The following is a 16,919-nucleotide window of genomic DNA, read 5'->3' as shown; positions in this document are numbered from 1 at the left end:
GGCTCCTGAGCTCCCACGAGGCTTCGCCGCTGTCTTTGACTGGCTGGCCTTTGTTTAAATAACACTGCACTAGTATATTTAATGAATCCACTGGATAACTGGTTCATCCGGTACTAAGATGACCAAATGTGGGTTCAAAGGATCAAATAATCCGTCATCCGGTTCGAAGGACCAAATAATGTGGGAACCGACCTGTGAGATTTATATTTATTTAATTTATATGAATTTATACTTACGTTAATTTATATACTTCGATAGCAATTTGTATAATGATAAGTGGACTGTATTTCTGCAATAATCTCATAATCTCACAAATCGATCCTCTACACATTAGGGGGGTTTATTAAATTAATATATATGCAGCCAATCAAACTACAGTAATAGCTACATACATTGATGAGGTTCCTTCTCTTATAGTACAGCAGGTTAGTCCACCAGGTATAACTAGGGTGTAGACACCAAATTATCCTCTTTGAGGTAGCTTCCATATCACCCAGTAACTGGTGCACAAATCTTGCTTCCTCGTCTTGACCTGTCAAAAGTGCGCTAGCTGTGAAGCCAGAATCCTATATATGACAAGTATATCAGAGAAAACACTATACAGTACATGGAACATTAAAGACCTGGCTTAATTACCTTTAGTATGAGGCGATTTCGCGTTCTAACCGGCTAACCCTATATCCTGACATTAATGGCCATAAATGAATGATAAACGGGTTTCGGATAGACACTTAACTTGTATTTGTAGACAACGTGTTGACAATGGTACACCTTTGGGTTCCATAACACTACGTCCAAGTAAATTTAACAGGAGCCGAATTTGCTCCCGTGTGAGCCTCTGGTCTCAATAAACAACAATGGCTGCCCTCCTTCCCCACTGACGCCTGGCCTACTTTGTCCAGATTTCAGAAAGTGATAGAAGGGTCACATTTACTCTACTTTAATATTGATAATTAAGTTAATTTATATAAGATGTTTTTATGATGGTAAAGTCCAAAGACTAATGTATTTAAGAATAATTCCCAGCAGAATAGCTGGTGAATTATAATAGTATGTGGTGATGATATCCCGTTTTCTTTAGACGGTAATTCCACTACAAGTTACGTTTTCTATGGGTAACTTGTTGGTAATACAGTTATTATCTGTATGATTATTAAATGGTGTCAGATTTTCCGACAGGTAGTGAGTTGAGTACCTCAAGTGTCAGTAATAGGGGCTTATCCTGTTCCCAATATATGAATGCAATCTAGCAGCGGAGCAAGCTCATTCTTGTCAATGTCTATTGATGATGAATTGCTAAGTAGACTAATCACAAATGAGGAGGACTGCAATACCTTACAAGATGAACTGGAAAATATCCATAGATAGTCAGAGAAATTGCTACTAGACTTTAACCCTGACAAATGCAAGGTTATGTGGACTAGAATCAGAGGAAAGAAATCTCAAATGCAGCTCAACATAAAGGGAAGGCAACTTTAAATTTCTGTAAAAGAGAAAACCTTAGGCGTGGACATAACAGGGAATCTATACTAGAGGCACACACCAGCAGAATAACTAGGGTAGCATTTGCGTTACTAGTAAACGTTTCGTTATCATTCAGGAACATAGACAAAGATCTCTTCCGAACGCTGTAGAAATACTTTGAGACTCATTATTGAGTATGATGGAATGGCTTTAACCCCTACTTAAAGGAAAAAAAAACTTTAAATGTGCAAACATATGCAACAAGTCTCGCTCCTGATAATGAACAAATGCTCTAGGGTCGTGATGAGGGTTCGAACTTACGTCCTGGATGCGCCTTAGTCGAGTGCGCCACGACAATCCACGACAGTCGATTGCGCCTCGCTCCTGAGGTAAGGGGACAGAGCTATGAAGAAACTCTGAGAGAACTGAACATCACAACACTGGATGAAGGAAGGAATAGGGGCTACGCGATAGCGACGTGCAAGATACTAAAGGGATTTACAAAGTAGATCTAGAAGAATGTTAAAATTAATTAACAGTCGAACGAGAGGACATGATTGGAAACTGAAAAGACAGATGAGTCAAAGGGATGTCAAGAAATATCTTTTTAAGTCTCAGAGTAGTAAGTTTAATGGACTAAATGAGGAAATTTACGAACAGAATTCAAAATATTTTTACACGTAAATATTAAATAACACAAGGGAAAATGAGTCGCAGCATTAAACAAATGATGGTCGAAATGCTGGCCTTACGAGTTTATGCTTGACGCTGCAAAGACAACTGAATATATAAACACACATGTCAGAAAAACCGACACCATTTACTAACATTTATTACAATAGGCAGATAATATTTCTGCTGTTTTGTACTTACAAATTAACACGATAAATAGTGTTTTAATGATTCAAAGAATACGAGGCTACAGTGAAATTTTCCCCGAAAGAAAACAGGGAAATCATTGCCATGTAGCCATTAAATTCACCAGCTAATAATATTGGGAATTCTTATTAAAACATCAGTCTCTGGACGGTAAACATCACGAAAACATTTTCCCTTGAACCAACTTAATTATCAGTACTAAAATAAATTAAATATAAACCCTCTTTCCACTTCTTGATAAAACGCATCTGGAGATCAGTCAATGCGGGAGGGAGAGGACAGTAGCCATTTTGAGCCTGGAACGTTAAAATTTGTCGTGTTGCCCTCTCGAGTACATGGGGAACAACAAGTTATTGTTGAAGAGTTTGACAGCACAAATTGACACCATCGTTACCAGGCAAGGTTTTGTCTAATATTCAGGCAGACATAACATGATACTCCGCACTATTTGTCACACAGACAGTTACACTCACTCACACACACATAACCGTATCCCTACACTCACACACACATTAACACACACACACACACACACACACACACACACACAGACACACACACGGAAATTCACTTTCTATGAGGAAAGAGAGGGAAGGAAGAGGTGGTGATGGTGTAGCTCTGCTGATAAGAAAAGGCTGGGATATTCAGGAGATGGTTCTTCAGGGCTATGAAGGTTTCAGTGACTACATAGCAGGTACCATAACAACTGGAGGGCAAAAACTTATAGTCGTAGTCATGTATAATCCACCACCAAATGACAGAAGACCCAGACAGGAATATGATAGGAACAACATGGCCACCATTAACATAATAGAGAGAGAAGCTTTTGTTGCTAGCAGGAATGGATCTGAACTACTAATCATGAGAGACTTCAACCATGGGAAGATAGATTGGGAGAACAGAGACCCACATGGAGGACCAGAAACATGGAGAGCTAAGCTGCTGGACGTGGCGACAAGAAACTTTCTAAGCCAGCACATCAAGGAACCAACAAGAATGGGAGGAGAAGATGAACCAGCAATGCTTGATTTGATATTTACCCTAAATGAGTGGGATATAAGGGAAATTAAGTTGGAAGCACCCTTGGAAATGAGTGATCACAGTGTATTGAGCTGTGAGTACTTGGTAGAGCTAGGAATTATCTCCCCAAAAAAAGAACTAGGTAACAAAAAGTTGGCATACCGAAAGGGGAATTATGAAGAGATGGAAAGTTTCCTAGGGGAAATACCTTGGGACACAGACCTCAGAAATAAGTCTGTACAAGTATGGACTATGTCACCGAAAAGTGTCAGGAGGCAGTAAACAGGTTCATCCCGGCCCAAAGGGAAAAATCCGAGAAGCAACAGAAGAATCCATTGTATAATTGGGCATGTATGGAAGCAAAGAAACTGAACAAACGGGCGTGGAGGAACTTTCAGAATAACAGAACACCAGAAAGCAGAGAGAGATACCAGAGAACCAGGAATGAGTATGTCAGGGTGAGAAGAGAAGCAGAGAAAAGTTATGAAAATGATATAGCAAACAAAGCCAAGACCGAACCAAAGCTACTCCACAGTCACATCAGAAGGAAAACAACATTGAAAGAACAGGTTTTGAAACTTAGAACAAGTGAGGACAGGTATACAGAGAATGACAAAGAGGTGTGAGAAGAACTCAACAAGAGGTTCCAGGAGGTCTTCATAATAGAACAAGGTGAGGTCACTGTGCTAGGAGAAAGGGAGGTAAACCAGGCGGCCTTGGAAGAGTTCGAAATTAGGAGAGAGGAGGTCAAGAGACACCTGCTGGATTTGGATGTTAGAAAGGCTGTTGGTCCAGACGGGATCTCGCCATGGATACTGAAAGAGTGTGCAGAGGCACTTTGCTTGCCGCTCTCCATAGAGTATAGTAAGTCACTGGAGACGAGAGACCTGCCAGAAATATGGAAGAGGGCTAATGTGGTCCCAATATACAAAAAGGGCGACAGGTAAGAGGCACTGAACTACAGGCCAGTGTCCTTGACTTGTATACCATGCAAGGTGATGGAGAAGATCGTGAGAAAAAAACCTGGTAATACATCTGGAGAGAAGGGGCTTCGTGACATATCGCCAACATGGATTCAGGGAGGATAAATCTTGCCTGACTGGCTTAATAGAATTCTACGACCAGGTGACAAAGATTAAGCAAGAAAGAGAAGGCTGGGGGGACTGCATTTTCTTGGACTGTCGGATAGCCTTTGACACAGTACCGCATAAGAGGCTGGTACATAAAGCTGGAGAGACAGGCAGGTGTAGCTGGTAAGGTTATCCACTGGGGCACCTTCCAGTGGATAACCTGAGCAATAGGAAGCAGAGAGTTATGGTGAGGGGTGAGACCTCAGATTGGCGTGAAGACATTAGTGGAGTCCCACAGGGCTCTGTACTCGGTCCTATCTTGTTTCTGATATTTGTAAATGATCTCCCGGAGGGTGTAGATTCATTTCTCTCAATGTTTGCGGACGATGCCAAAATTATGAGAAGGATTAAGACAGAGGAAGACTGCTTGAGGCTTCAAGAAGACCTAGACAAGCTGAAGGGCCCATTGACCCGAAAATCCGAAGAAAAATGGAATATTTACGAAAAATTACGTAAAATACTACAACGTTCTGGCAACACTGTGGTGCAAACCGTTTTATGTTATCTTGAAAAATAACGTAATTAGAGTCAAATTTCCCGCTGCAACTTTCCCGAATCCGGTCCTCACGGCCTGGATGCGTCTTACGTTGTAGAAGTCTAATATTTCGTAATAGCGTTGAAAATAACATGTTATGCATAAAACGAATATAAACTCACTCATTGGCAACAGTCTCGTGTGAGGGAGAGGGTGGAGTTCGTGGCTTAGCAGTCAGTCACTGGTGTGTCCCTCAGCAAGTGGATGTATCGTTGACACGCTCTCACAATATCTCCCAGAACTCATGCTATTTGTAATGCAATATGACGTACCAAACGAACAAGAGAAAAGCATTGAAAGCTAGATGCATGCGAGCTCTCCATAGAAGGTACGAGCTGGCCGCAATGCGTAAATCACTCATTGTGACAAGTGAATATCGTGGCGGCCTCTCAGCTGCGAGTATGAGTAACTTGTCGCGGCGCGCTACCCCACTCCAACTTTTACAACTAGATCTGCCTTCACAGCCTTTATTTATTATTCAATTTACATGAAACTTGCACATTATATGTAGAGTTTATGCCTCTAAAAACACATGTAGTTTTTCTTATCTACGTAGATTTATTGATTTTATAAATAATGATAAACTTCATTTTGTTGCATACGTTTTTGGGAAACTTTAAAAATCTGTATTATTGCACTAAATACATCTGGGATAAAAATCTTTGTTTCAAATCTTTATTATATAGTAAGGTCATAGCTGAGTGTCATAGAAATGATTTTGGTTCACAATTGTGGGCTGTGAAAGCAATTGAACATTGTAGAAAAATTGTCAAATTTTTTTTTTCCTTCTCTATTTAGGCCGAGATGCTGAAACTTGGCCTAGTTGCAGCACCTTTCACATGTATTAGGATAATGAATTATGAATACCCTACAACAACTCTCATAGTTCCTGGTAAATAGCCCCTGAAGGAATGGTCAAACAAATGGTTGTTAGAGCTTAACCCAAGCGAATGTAATGTAATGAAGATAGGTGTAGGGAGCAGGAGGCCAGATACAAGGTACCATCTGGGAGATGAAATACTTCAAGAGTCAGAGAAAGAAAAAGACTTGGGGGTTGATATCACCCCAAACCTGTCTCTTGCAGCCCATATCAAGAGGATAACATCAGCGGCATATGCCAGGCTGGCCAACATAAGAACGGCATTCAGAAACTTGTGTAAGGAATCATTCAGAACTTTGTATACCACATATGTTAGGCCAATCCTGGAGTATGCAGCCCCAGCAAGGAGTCCATATCTAGTCAAGGATAACACTAAACTGGAAAAGGTTCAAAGGTTTGCCACCAGACTAGTTCCGAGCTGAGAGGTATGCGCTACGAGGAGAGACTACGGAAATTAAACCTCACTTCGCTGGAAGACTGAAGAGTTAGGGGGGGGACATGATCACCACATTCAAGATTCTCAAGGGAATTGATAGGGTAGAGAAAGACAGTCTATTTAACACAAGGGGCACATGCACTAGGGGACACAGGTGGAAACTGAGTGCCCAAATGAGCTACAGAGATGTTAGAAAGAGCTTTTTTAGTGCCAGAGTGGTTGACAAATGGAATGCATTAGGGAGTAGGAGTAATGTGGTGGAGGCTGACTCCATACACAGCTTCAAGTGTAGATATGATAGAGCCCAATAGGCTCAATAATCTGTACACCTGTTGATTGACGGTTGAGAGGCGGAACCAAAGAGCTAAAGCTCAACCCCCGCAAGCACAACTAGGTGAGTAGACACACACACACACACACACACACACACACACACACACACAGGGTTGACGAAAACAGGCTGTTTAACACAAGGGGCACACGCACTAGGGGACACAGGTGGAAACTGAGTGCCCAAATGAGCCACAGAGATATTAGAAAGAACTTTTTTAGTGTCAGAGTGGTTGACAAATGGAATGCATTAGGAAGTGATGTGGTGGAGGCTGACTCCATACACAGTTTCAAGTGTAGATATGATAGAGCCCAATAGGCTCAGGAACCTGTACACCTGTTGATTGACAGTTGAGAGGCGGGACCAAAGAGCCAGAGCTCAACCCCCGCAAGCACAACTAGGTGAGTACAACTAGGTGAGTACACACGCACACACACACTAATAATAATCCTTTTGCTTACTGTCTTCTAACAGGGTTTTCTCTCTCTTGTCAGTATTGTGAAGGAGAGGAGGAAGTGGCCACACTGAGGAAGGCGCTGCTGGAGCTGGAGGAGGACATGAGCTATGCTGTGCTGGACGACGACGGTGACCAACAAACACAACACCACTCGGCTGAGCGTGACTCTGACAAGGAGGGTCCCACACATATAGTGACCTCCACAGCAATATGCCTGCAGGACCTGGGACTCATGGCCGCTTACCTTGGTCTACATGCTGGCCGCGTACCTGCCCGGTACCGCCACCCGTTCACCCAGAGCAGCATCTACTCCTCCGTGGACAGTGTTGCCAGAGCCCAGGCTGCAGCATACGCCATGTGGGGCGTCCATGTTGGTGACATACGCCGTCGGCCTGGGCGCCTCAGTCAACTGTCTCACCACCGTCGACAAGGAACACCTTTCATGTGGCGCCGCACAGTGTCTGACTACTTCCGCCACCTGGCCACACCCTCACCTCTCCCAGACCATCACTTGGTGGGCTCCTGTTCACACCTGTCTCACCCTCCTGTCTTGGTCCACAACCCCTTGGCTTATCCTCTCCGGTATGCTGTCTCTCTGCCAGCAGCACTTGACACCATGCCCTCTCACTCAGAGGACCGGGCACTTGACACCCTGTCCTCTCACTCAGAGGACCGGGCACTTGACACCATGTCCTCTGACTCACAGTAGCTGGCACTTGTTACTATATCCCCTGACTCACAGTAGCTGGCACTTGTCACCATATCCCTTTGACCCACAGTAGCTGGCACTTGTCACCATATCCCCTTGACCCACAGTAGCTGGCACTTGACACCATATCTCCTTGACCCACAGTAGCTGGCACTTGACACCATATCCCCTTGACCCACAGTAGCTGGCACTTGACACCATATCCCCTTGACCCATAGTAGCTGGCACTTGACACCATATCCCCTGACTCACAGTAGCTGGCACTTGTCACCATATCCCCTTGACCCACAGTAGCTGGCACTTGACACCATATCCCCTTATCCCACAGTAGCTGGCACTTGACACCATATCCCCTTGACCCATAGTAGCTGGCACTTGACACCATATCCCCTGACTCACAGTAGATGGCACTTGACACCATATCCCCTGACTCACAGTTACTGGCACTTGACACCATATCCCCTGACTCACAGTAGCTGGCACTTGACACCATATCCCCTGACTCACAGTAGCTGGCACTTGACACCATATCCCCTGACTCACAGTAGCTGGCACTTGACACCATATCCCATAACTCACAGTAGCTGGCACTTGACACCATATCCCCTGACTCACAGTAGCTGGCACTTGACACCATATCAACTGACTCACAGTTGCTGGCACTTGACACCATATCTCCTGACTCACAGTAGCTGACACTTGACACCATATCCCCTGACTAACAGTAGCTGGCACTTGACACCATATCCCCTGACTCACAGTAGCTGGTACTTGACACCATATCCCCTGACTCACAGTAGCTGGCACTTGACACCATATCCCTTGACTCACAGTAGCTGGCACTTGACACCATATCCCCTTGACTCACAGTAGCTGGCACTTGACACCATATCCCCTGACTCACAGTAGCTGGCACTTGACACCATATCCACTGACTCACAGTAGCTGGCACTTGACACCATATCCCCTTGACCCACAGTAGCTGGCACTTGACACCATATCCCCTGACTCACAGTAGCTGGCACTTGACACCATATCCCCCTGACTCATAGTAGCTGGCACTTGACACCATATCCCCTGACTCACAGTAGCTGGCACTTGACACCATATCCCCTGACTCATAGTAGCTGGCACTTGACACCATATCCCTTGACTCACAGTAGCTGGCACTTGACACCATATCCCCTGATTCATAGTAGCTGGCACTTGACACCATATACCCTGACTCATAGTAGCTGGCATTTGACACCATATCCCCTGACTCATAGTAGCTGGCACTTGTCACCATATCCCCTGACTCAAAGTAGCTGGCATTTGACACCATATACCCTGACTCATAGTAGCTGGCATTTGACACCATATCCCCTGACTAACAGTAGCTGGTACTTGACACCATATCCCCTGACTCACAGTAGCTGGCACTTGACACCATATCCCCTGACTCATAGTAGCTGTCACTTGACACCATATCCCCTGACTCATAGTAGCTGGCATTTGACACCATATCCCCTGACTCACAGTAGCTGGCACTTGTCACAATATCCCCTGACTCACAGTAGCTGGCACTTGGCACCATATCCCCTGACTCACAGTAGCTGGCACTTGTCACCATATCCCCTGACTCATAGTAGCTGGCACTTGACACCATATCCCCTGACTCATAGTAGTTGGTCCTTGACACCATATCCCCTGACTCATAGTAGCTGGCACTTGTCACCATATCCCCTGACTCACAGTAGCTGGCACTTGACACCATATCCCCTGACTCACAGTAGCTGGCACTTGACACCATATCCCCTGACTCATAGTAGCTGGCACTTGACACCATATCCCCTGACTCACAGTAGCTGGCACTTGTCACCATATCCCCTGACTCATAGTAGCTGGCACTTGACACCATATCCCCTGACTCATAGTAGCTGGCACTTGACACCATATCCCCTGACTCATAGTAACTGGCACTTGTCACCATATCCCCTGACTCACAGTAGCTGGCACTTGACACCATATCCCCTGACTCACAGTAGCTGGCACTTGACACCATATCCCCTGACTCACAGTAGCTGGCACTTGACACCATATCCCCTGACTCACAGTAGCTGGCACTTGACACCATATCCCATGACTCATAGTCGCTGGCACTTGACACCATATCCCCTGACTCACAGTAGCTGGCACTTGTCACCATATCCCCAGACTCACAGTAGCTGGCACTTGTCACCATATCCCCTGACTCACAGTAGTTGGCACTTGTCACCATATCCCCTGACTCACAGTAGCTGGCACTTGTCACCATATCCCCTGACTCACAGTAGCTGGCACTTGACACCATGTCCCCTGACTCACAGTAGCTGGCACTTGTCACCATATCCCCTGACTCATACTAGCTGGCACTTGACACCATATCCCCTGACTCACAGTAGCTGGCACTTGTCACCATATCCCATGACTCACAGTAGCTGGCACTTGACACCATATCCCCTGGCTCACAGTAGCTGGCACTTGTCACCATATCCCCTGACTCACAGTAGCTGGCACTTGACACCATATCCCCTGACTCACAGTAGCTGGCACTTGACACCATATCTCCTGACTCACAGTAGCTGGCACTTGTCACCATTTCCACTGACACACAGTAGTTGGCACTTGTCACCATATCCCCTGACTCACAGTAGCTGGCACTTGTCACCATATCCCCTGACTCACAGTAGCTGGCACTTGACACCATATCCCCCTGACTCATAGTAGCTGGCACTTGACACCATATCCCCTGACTCACAGTAGCTGGCACTTGACACCATATCCCCTGACTCACAGTAGCTGGCACTTGACACCATATCCCCCTGACTCATAGTAGCTGGCACTTGACACCATATCCCCTGACTCACAGTAGCTGGCACTTGACACCATATCCCCTGACTCATAGTAGCTGGCACTTGACACCATATCCCTTGACTCACAGTAGCTGGCACTTGACACCATATCCCCTGATTCATAGTAGCTGGCACTTGACACCATATACCCTGACTCATAGTAGCTGGCATTTGACACCATATCCCCTGACTCATAGTAGCTGGCACTTGTCACCATATCCCCTGACTCAAAGTAGCTGGCATTTGACACCATATACCCTGACTCATAGTAGCTGGCATTTGACACCATATCCCCTGACTCACAGTAGCTGGTACTTGACACCATATCCCCTGACTCACAGTAGCTGGCACTTGACACCATATCCCCTGACTCATAGTAGCTGTCACTTGACACCATATCCCCTGACTCATAGTAGCTGGCATTTGACACCATATCCCCTGACTCACAGTAGCTGGCACTTGTCACCATATCCCCTGACTCACAGTAGCTGGCACTTGGCACCATATCCCCTGACTCACAGAAGCTGGCACTTGTCACCATATCCCCTGACTCATAGTAGCTGGCACTTGACACCATATCCCCTGACTCATAGTAGTTGGTCCTTGACACCATATCCCCTGACTCATAGTAGCTGGCACTTGTCACCATATCCCCTGACTCACAGTAGCTGGCACTTGACACCATATCCCCTGACTCACAGTAGCTGGCACTTGACACCATATCCCCTGACTCATAGTAGCTGGCACTTGACACCATATCCCCTGACTCACAGTAGCTGGCACTTGTCACCATATCCCCTGACTCATAGTAGCTGGCACTTGACACCATATCCCCTGACTCATAGTAGCTGGCACTTGACACCATATCCCCTGACTCATAGTAACTGGCACTTGTCACCATATCCCCTGACTCACAGTAGCTGGCACTTGACACCATATCCCCAGACTCACAGTAGCTGGCACTTGTCACCATATCCCCTGACTCACAGTAGTTGGCACTTGTCACCATATCCCCTGACTCACAACAGCTGGCACTTGTCACCATATCCCCTGACTCACAGTAGCTGGCACTTGACACCATGTCCCCTGACTCACAGTAGCTTGCACTTGTCACCATATCCCCTGACTCATACTAGCTGGCACTTGACACCATATCCCCTGACTCACAGTAGCTGGCACTTGTCACCATATCCCATGACTCACAGTAGCTGGCACTTGACACCATATCCCCTGGCTCACAGTAGCTGGCACTTGTCACCATATCCCCTGACTCACAGTAGCTGGCACTTGACACCATATCCCCTGACTCACAGTAGCTGGCACTTGACACCATATCTCCTGACTCACAGTAGCTGGCACTTGTCACCATATCCACTGACTCACAGTAGTTGGCACTTGTCACCATATCCCCTGACTCACAGTAGCTGGCACTTGTCACCATATCCCCTGACTCACAGTAGCTGGCACTTGACACCATATCCCCCTGACTCATAGTAGCTGGCACTTGACACCATATCCCCTGACTCACAGTAGCTGGCACTTGACACCATATCCCCTGACTCACAGTAGCTGGCACTTGACACCATATCCCCCTGACTCATAGTAGCTGGCACTTGACACCATATCCCCTGACTCACAGTAGCTGGCACTTGACACAATATCCCCTGACTCATAGTAGCTGGCACTTGACACCATATCCCTTGACTCACAGTAGCTGGCACTTGACACCATATCCCCTGATTCATAGTAGCTGGCACTTGACACCATATACCCTGACTCATAGTAGCTGGCATTTGACACCATATCCCCTGACTCATAGTAGCTGGCACTTGTCACCATATCCCCTGACTCAAAGTAGCTGGCATTTGACACCATATACCCTGACTCATAGTAGCTGGCATTTGACACCATATCCCCTGACTCACAGTAGCTGGTACTTGACACCATATCCCCTGACTCACAGTAGCTGGCACTTGACACCATATCCCCTGACTCATAGTAGCTGTCACTTGACACCATATCCCCTGACTCATAGTAGCTAGCATTTGACACCATATCCCCTGACTCACAGTAGCTGGCACTTGTCACCATATCCCCTGACTCACAGTAGCTGGCACTTGGCACCATATCCCCTGACTCACAGTAGCTGGCACTTGTCACCATATCCCCTGACTCATAGTAGCTGGCACTTGACACCATATCCCCTGACTCATAGTAGTTGGTCCTTGACACCATATCCCCTGACTCATAGTAGCTGGCACTTGTCACCATATCCCCTGACTCACAGTAGCTGGCACTTGACACCATATCCCCTGACTCACAGTAGCTGGCACTTGACACCATATCCCCTGACTCATAGTAGCTGGCACTTGACACCATATCCCCTGACTCACAGTAGCTGGCACTTGTCACCATATCCCCTGACTCATAGTAGCTGGCACTTGACACCATATCCCCTGACTCATAGTAGCTGGCACTTGACACCATATCCCCTGACTCATAGTAACTGGCACTTGTCACCATATCCCCTGACTCACAGTAGCTGGCACTTGACACCATATCCCCTGACTCACAGTAGCTGGCACTTGACACCATATCCCCTGACTCACAGTAGCTGGCACTTGACACCATATCCCCTGACTCACAGTAGCTGGCACTTGACACCATATCCCATGACTCATAGTCGCTGGCACTTGACACCATATCCCCTGACTCACAGTAGCTGGCACTTGTCACCATATCCCCAGACTCACAGTAGCTGGCACTTGTCACCATATCCCCTGACTCACAGTAGTTGGCACTTGTCACCATATCCCCTGACTCACAGTAGCTGGCACTTGTCACCATATCCCCTGACTCACAGTAGCTGGCACTTGACACCATATCCCCTGACTCACAGTAGCTGGCACTTGTCACCATATCCCCTGACTCATAGTAGCTGGCACTTGACACCATATCCCCTGACTCACAGTAGCTGGCACTTGTCACCATATCCCATGACTCACAGTAGCTGGCACTTGACACCATATCCCCTGGCTCACAGTAGCTGTCACTTGTCACCATATCCCCTGACTCACAGTAGCTGGCACTTGACACCATATCCCCTGACTCACAGTAGCTGGCACTTGACACCATATCTCCTGAATCACAGTAGCTGGCACTTGTCACCATATCCACTGACTCACAGTAGTTGGCACTTGTCACCATATCCCCTGACTCACAGTAGCTGGCACTTGTCACCATATCCCCTGACTCACAGTAGCTGGCACTTGACACCATATCCCCTGACTCACAGTAGCTGGCACTTGATACCATATCCCCTGACTCACAGTAGCTGGCACTTGTCACCATATTCCCTGACTCACAGTAGCTGGCACTTGTCACCATATCCCCTGACTCACAGTAGCTGGCACTTGACACCATATCCCCTGACTCACAGTAGCTGGCACTTGTCACCATATCCCCTGACTCACAGTAGCTGGCACTTGACACCATATCCCCTGACTCACAGTAGCTGGCACTTGTCACCATATCCCCTGACTCATAGTAGCTGGCACTTGACACCATATCCCCTGACTCATAGTAGCTGGCACTTGACACCATATCCCCTGACTCACAGTAGCTGGCACTTGACACCATATCCCCTGACTCACAGTAGCTGGCACTTGACACCATATCCCTTGACTCATAGTAGCTGGCACTTGACACCATATCCCCTGACTCATAGTAGCTGGCACTTGACACCATATCCCCTGACTCATAGTAGCTGGCACTTGACACCATATCCCCTGACTCACAGTAGCTGGCACTTGTCACCATATCCCCTGACTCATAGTAGCTGGCACTTGACACCATATCCCCTGACTCATAGTAGCTGGCACTTGACACCATATCCCCTGACTCATAGTAGCTGGCACTTGTCACCATATCCCCTGACTCACAGTAGCTGGCACTTGACACCATATTCCCTGACTCACAGTAGCTGGCACTTGACACCATATCCCCTGACTCACAGTAGCTGGCACTTGACACCATATCCCCTGACTCACAGTAGCTGGCACTTGACACCATATATCCTGACTCATAGTCGCTGGCACTTGACACCATATCCCCTGACTCACAGTAGCTGGCACTTGACACCATATCCCCTGACTCACAGTAGCTGGCACTTGTCACCATATCCCCTGACTCACAGTAGCTGGCACTTGTCACCATATCCCCTGACTCACAGTAGCTGGCACTTGACACCATATCCCCTGACTCACAGTAGCTGGCACTTGTCACCATATCCCCTGACTCACAGTAGCTGGCACTTGTCACCATATACACTGACTCACAGTAGCTGGCACTTGTCACCATATCCCCTGACTCACAGTAGCTGGCACTTGACACCATATCCCCTGACTCACAGTAGCTGGCACTTGACACGATATCCCCTGACTCACAGTAGCTGGCACTTGTCACCATATCCCCTGACTCACAGTAGCTGGCACTTGACACCATATCCCGTCTCACAGTAGCTGGCACTTGTCACCATATCCCCTGACTCACAGTAGCTGGCACTTGACACCATATCCCCTGACTCACAGTAGCTGGCACTTGTCACCATATCCCCTGACTCATAGTAGCTGACACTTGACACCATATCCCCTGACTCACAGTAGCTGGCACTTGTCACCATATCCCCTGACTCACAGTAGCTGGCACTTGACACCATATCCCCTGGCTCACAGTAGCTGGCACTTGTCACCATATCCCCTGACTCACAGTAGCTGGCACTTGACACCATATCCCCTGACTCACAGTAGCTGGCACTTGACTCCATATCCCCTGACTCACAGTAGCTGGCACTTGTCACCATATCCCCTGACTCACAGTAGCTGGCACTTGTCACCATATCCCCTGATTCACAGTAGCTGGCACTTGTCACCATATCCCCTGACTCACAGTAGCTGGCACTTGACACCATATCCCCTGACTCACAGTAGCTGGCACTTGTCACCATATCCCCTGACTCACAGTAGCTGGCACTTGTCACCATATCCCCTGACTCACAGTAGCTGGCACTTGACACCATATCCCCTGACTCACAGTAGCTGGCACTTGTCACCATATCCCCTGACCCACAGTAGCTGGCACTTGTCACCATATCCCCTGACTTACAGTAGTTGGCACTTGTCACCATATCCAACTGACTCACAGTAGCTGGCACTTGTCACCATATCCCCTGACTCACAGTAGCTGGCACTTGACACCATATCCCCTGATTCACAGTAGCTGGCACTTGTCACCATATCCCCTGACTCATAGAAGCTGGCACTTGACACCATATCCCCTGACTCACATTAGCTGGCACTTGTCACCATATCCCCTGACTCACAGTAGCTGGCACTTGACACCATATCCCCTGGCTCACAGTAGCTGGCACTTGTCACCATATCCCCTGACTCACAGTAGCTGGCACTTGACACCATATCCCCTGACTCACAGTAGCTGGCACTTGTCACCATATCCCCTGACTCACAGTAGCTGGCACTTGACACCATATCCCCTGGCTCACAGTAGCTGGCACTTGTCACAATATCCCCTGACTCACAGTAGCTGGCACTTGACACCATATCCCCTGACTCACAGTAGCTGGCACTTGACACCATATCCCCTGACTCACAGTAGCTGGCACTTGTCACAATATCCCCTGACTCACAGTAGCTGGCACTTGTCACCATATCCCCTGACTCACAGTAGCTGGCACTTGTCACCATATCCCCTGACTCACAGTAGCTGGCACTTGACACCATATCCCCTGACTCACAGTAGCTGGCACTTGACACCATATCCCCTGACTCACAGTAGCTGGCACTTGACACCATATCCCCTGACTCACAGTAGCTGGCACTTGTCACAAAATCCCCTGACTTACAGTAGCTGGCACTTGTCACCATATCCCCTGATTCACAGTAGCTGGCACTTGTCACCATATCCCCTGACTCACAGTAGCTGGCACTTGACACCATATCCCCTGACTCACAGTAGCTGGCACTTGACACCATATCCCCTGAATCACAGTAGCTGGCACTTGTCACCATATCCCCTGACTCACAGTAGCTGGCGCTTGTCACCATATCCCCTGACTCACAGTAGCTGGCACTTGTCACCATATCCCCTGACTCACAGTAGCTGGCACTTGACACCATATCCCCTGACT

The 16,919-nt window shown here is 47.4% G+C and overlaps 1 protein-coding gene across 1 annotated transcript in view; it reads left to right on the top strand.

The window, feature by feature from the left end:
* Positions 1-5,291: 5,291 nt before the first annotated feature.
* The window catches only part of LOC138359234 (uncharacterized), a 69,905-nt gene continuing 58,277 nt past the window's right edge, over positions 5,292-16,919 (top strand). Inside the window, exons 1-2 of the mRNA XM_069318227.1 lie at positions 5,292-5,427; positions 7,150-7,714. Coding sequence (XP_069174328.1) covers positions 5,292-5,427; positions 7,150-7,714 — 701 coding nt within the window. The remainder of the gene's footprint in view (positions 5,428-7,149; positions 7,715-16,919) is intronic.

The sequence above is a fragment of the Procambarus clarkii genome, chromosome 89, assembly GCF_040958095.1.
Source record: "Procambarus clarkii isolate CNS0578487 chromosome 89, FALCON_Pclarkii_2.0, whole genome shotgun sequence".
Taxonomy (NCBI): Eukaryota; Metazoa; Arthropoda; class Malacostraca; order Decapoda; family Cambaridae; genus Procambarus; species Procambarus clarkii.
The sequence above is the reverse complement of the archived record's forward strand: the minus strand, read 5'-3'. Positions and strand labels throughout refer to the sequence as shown.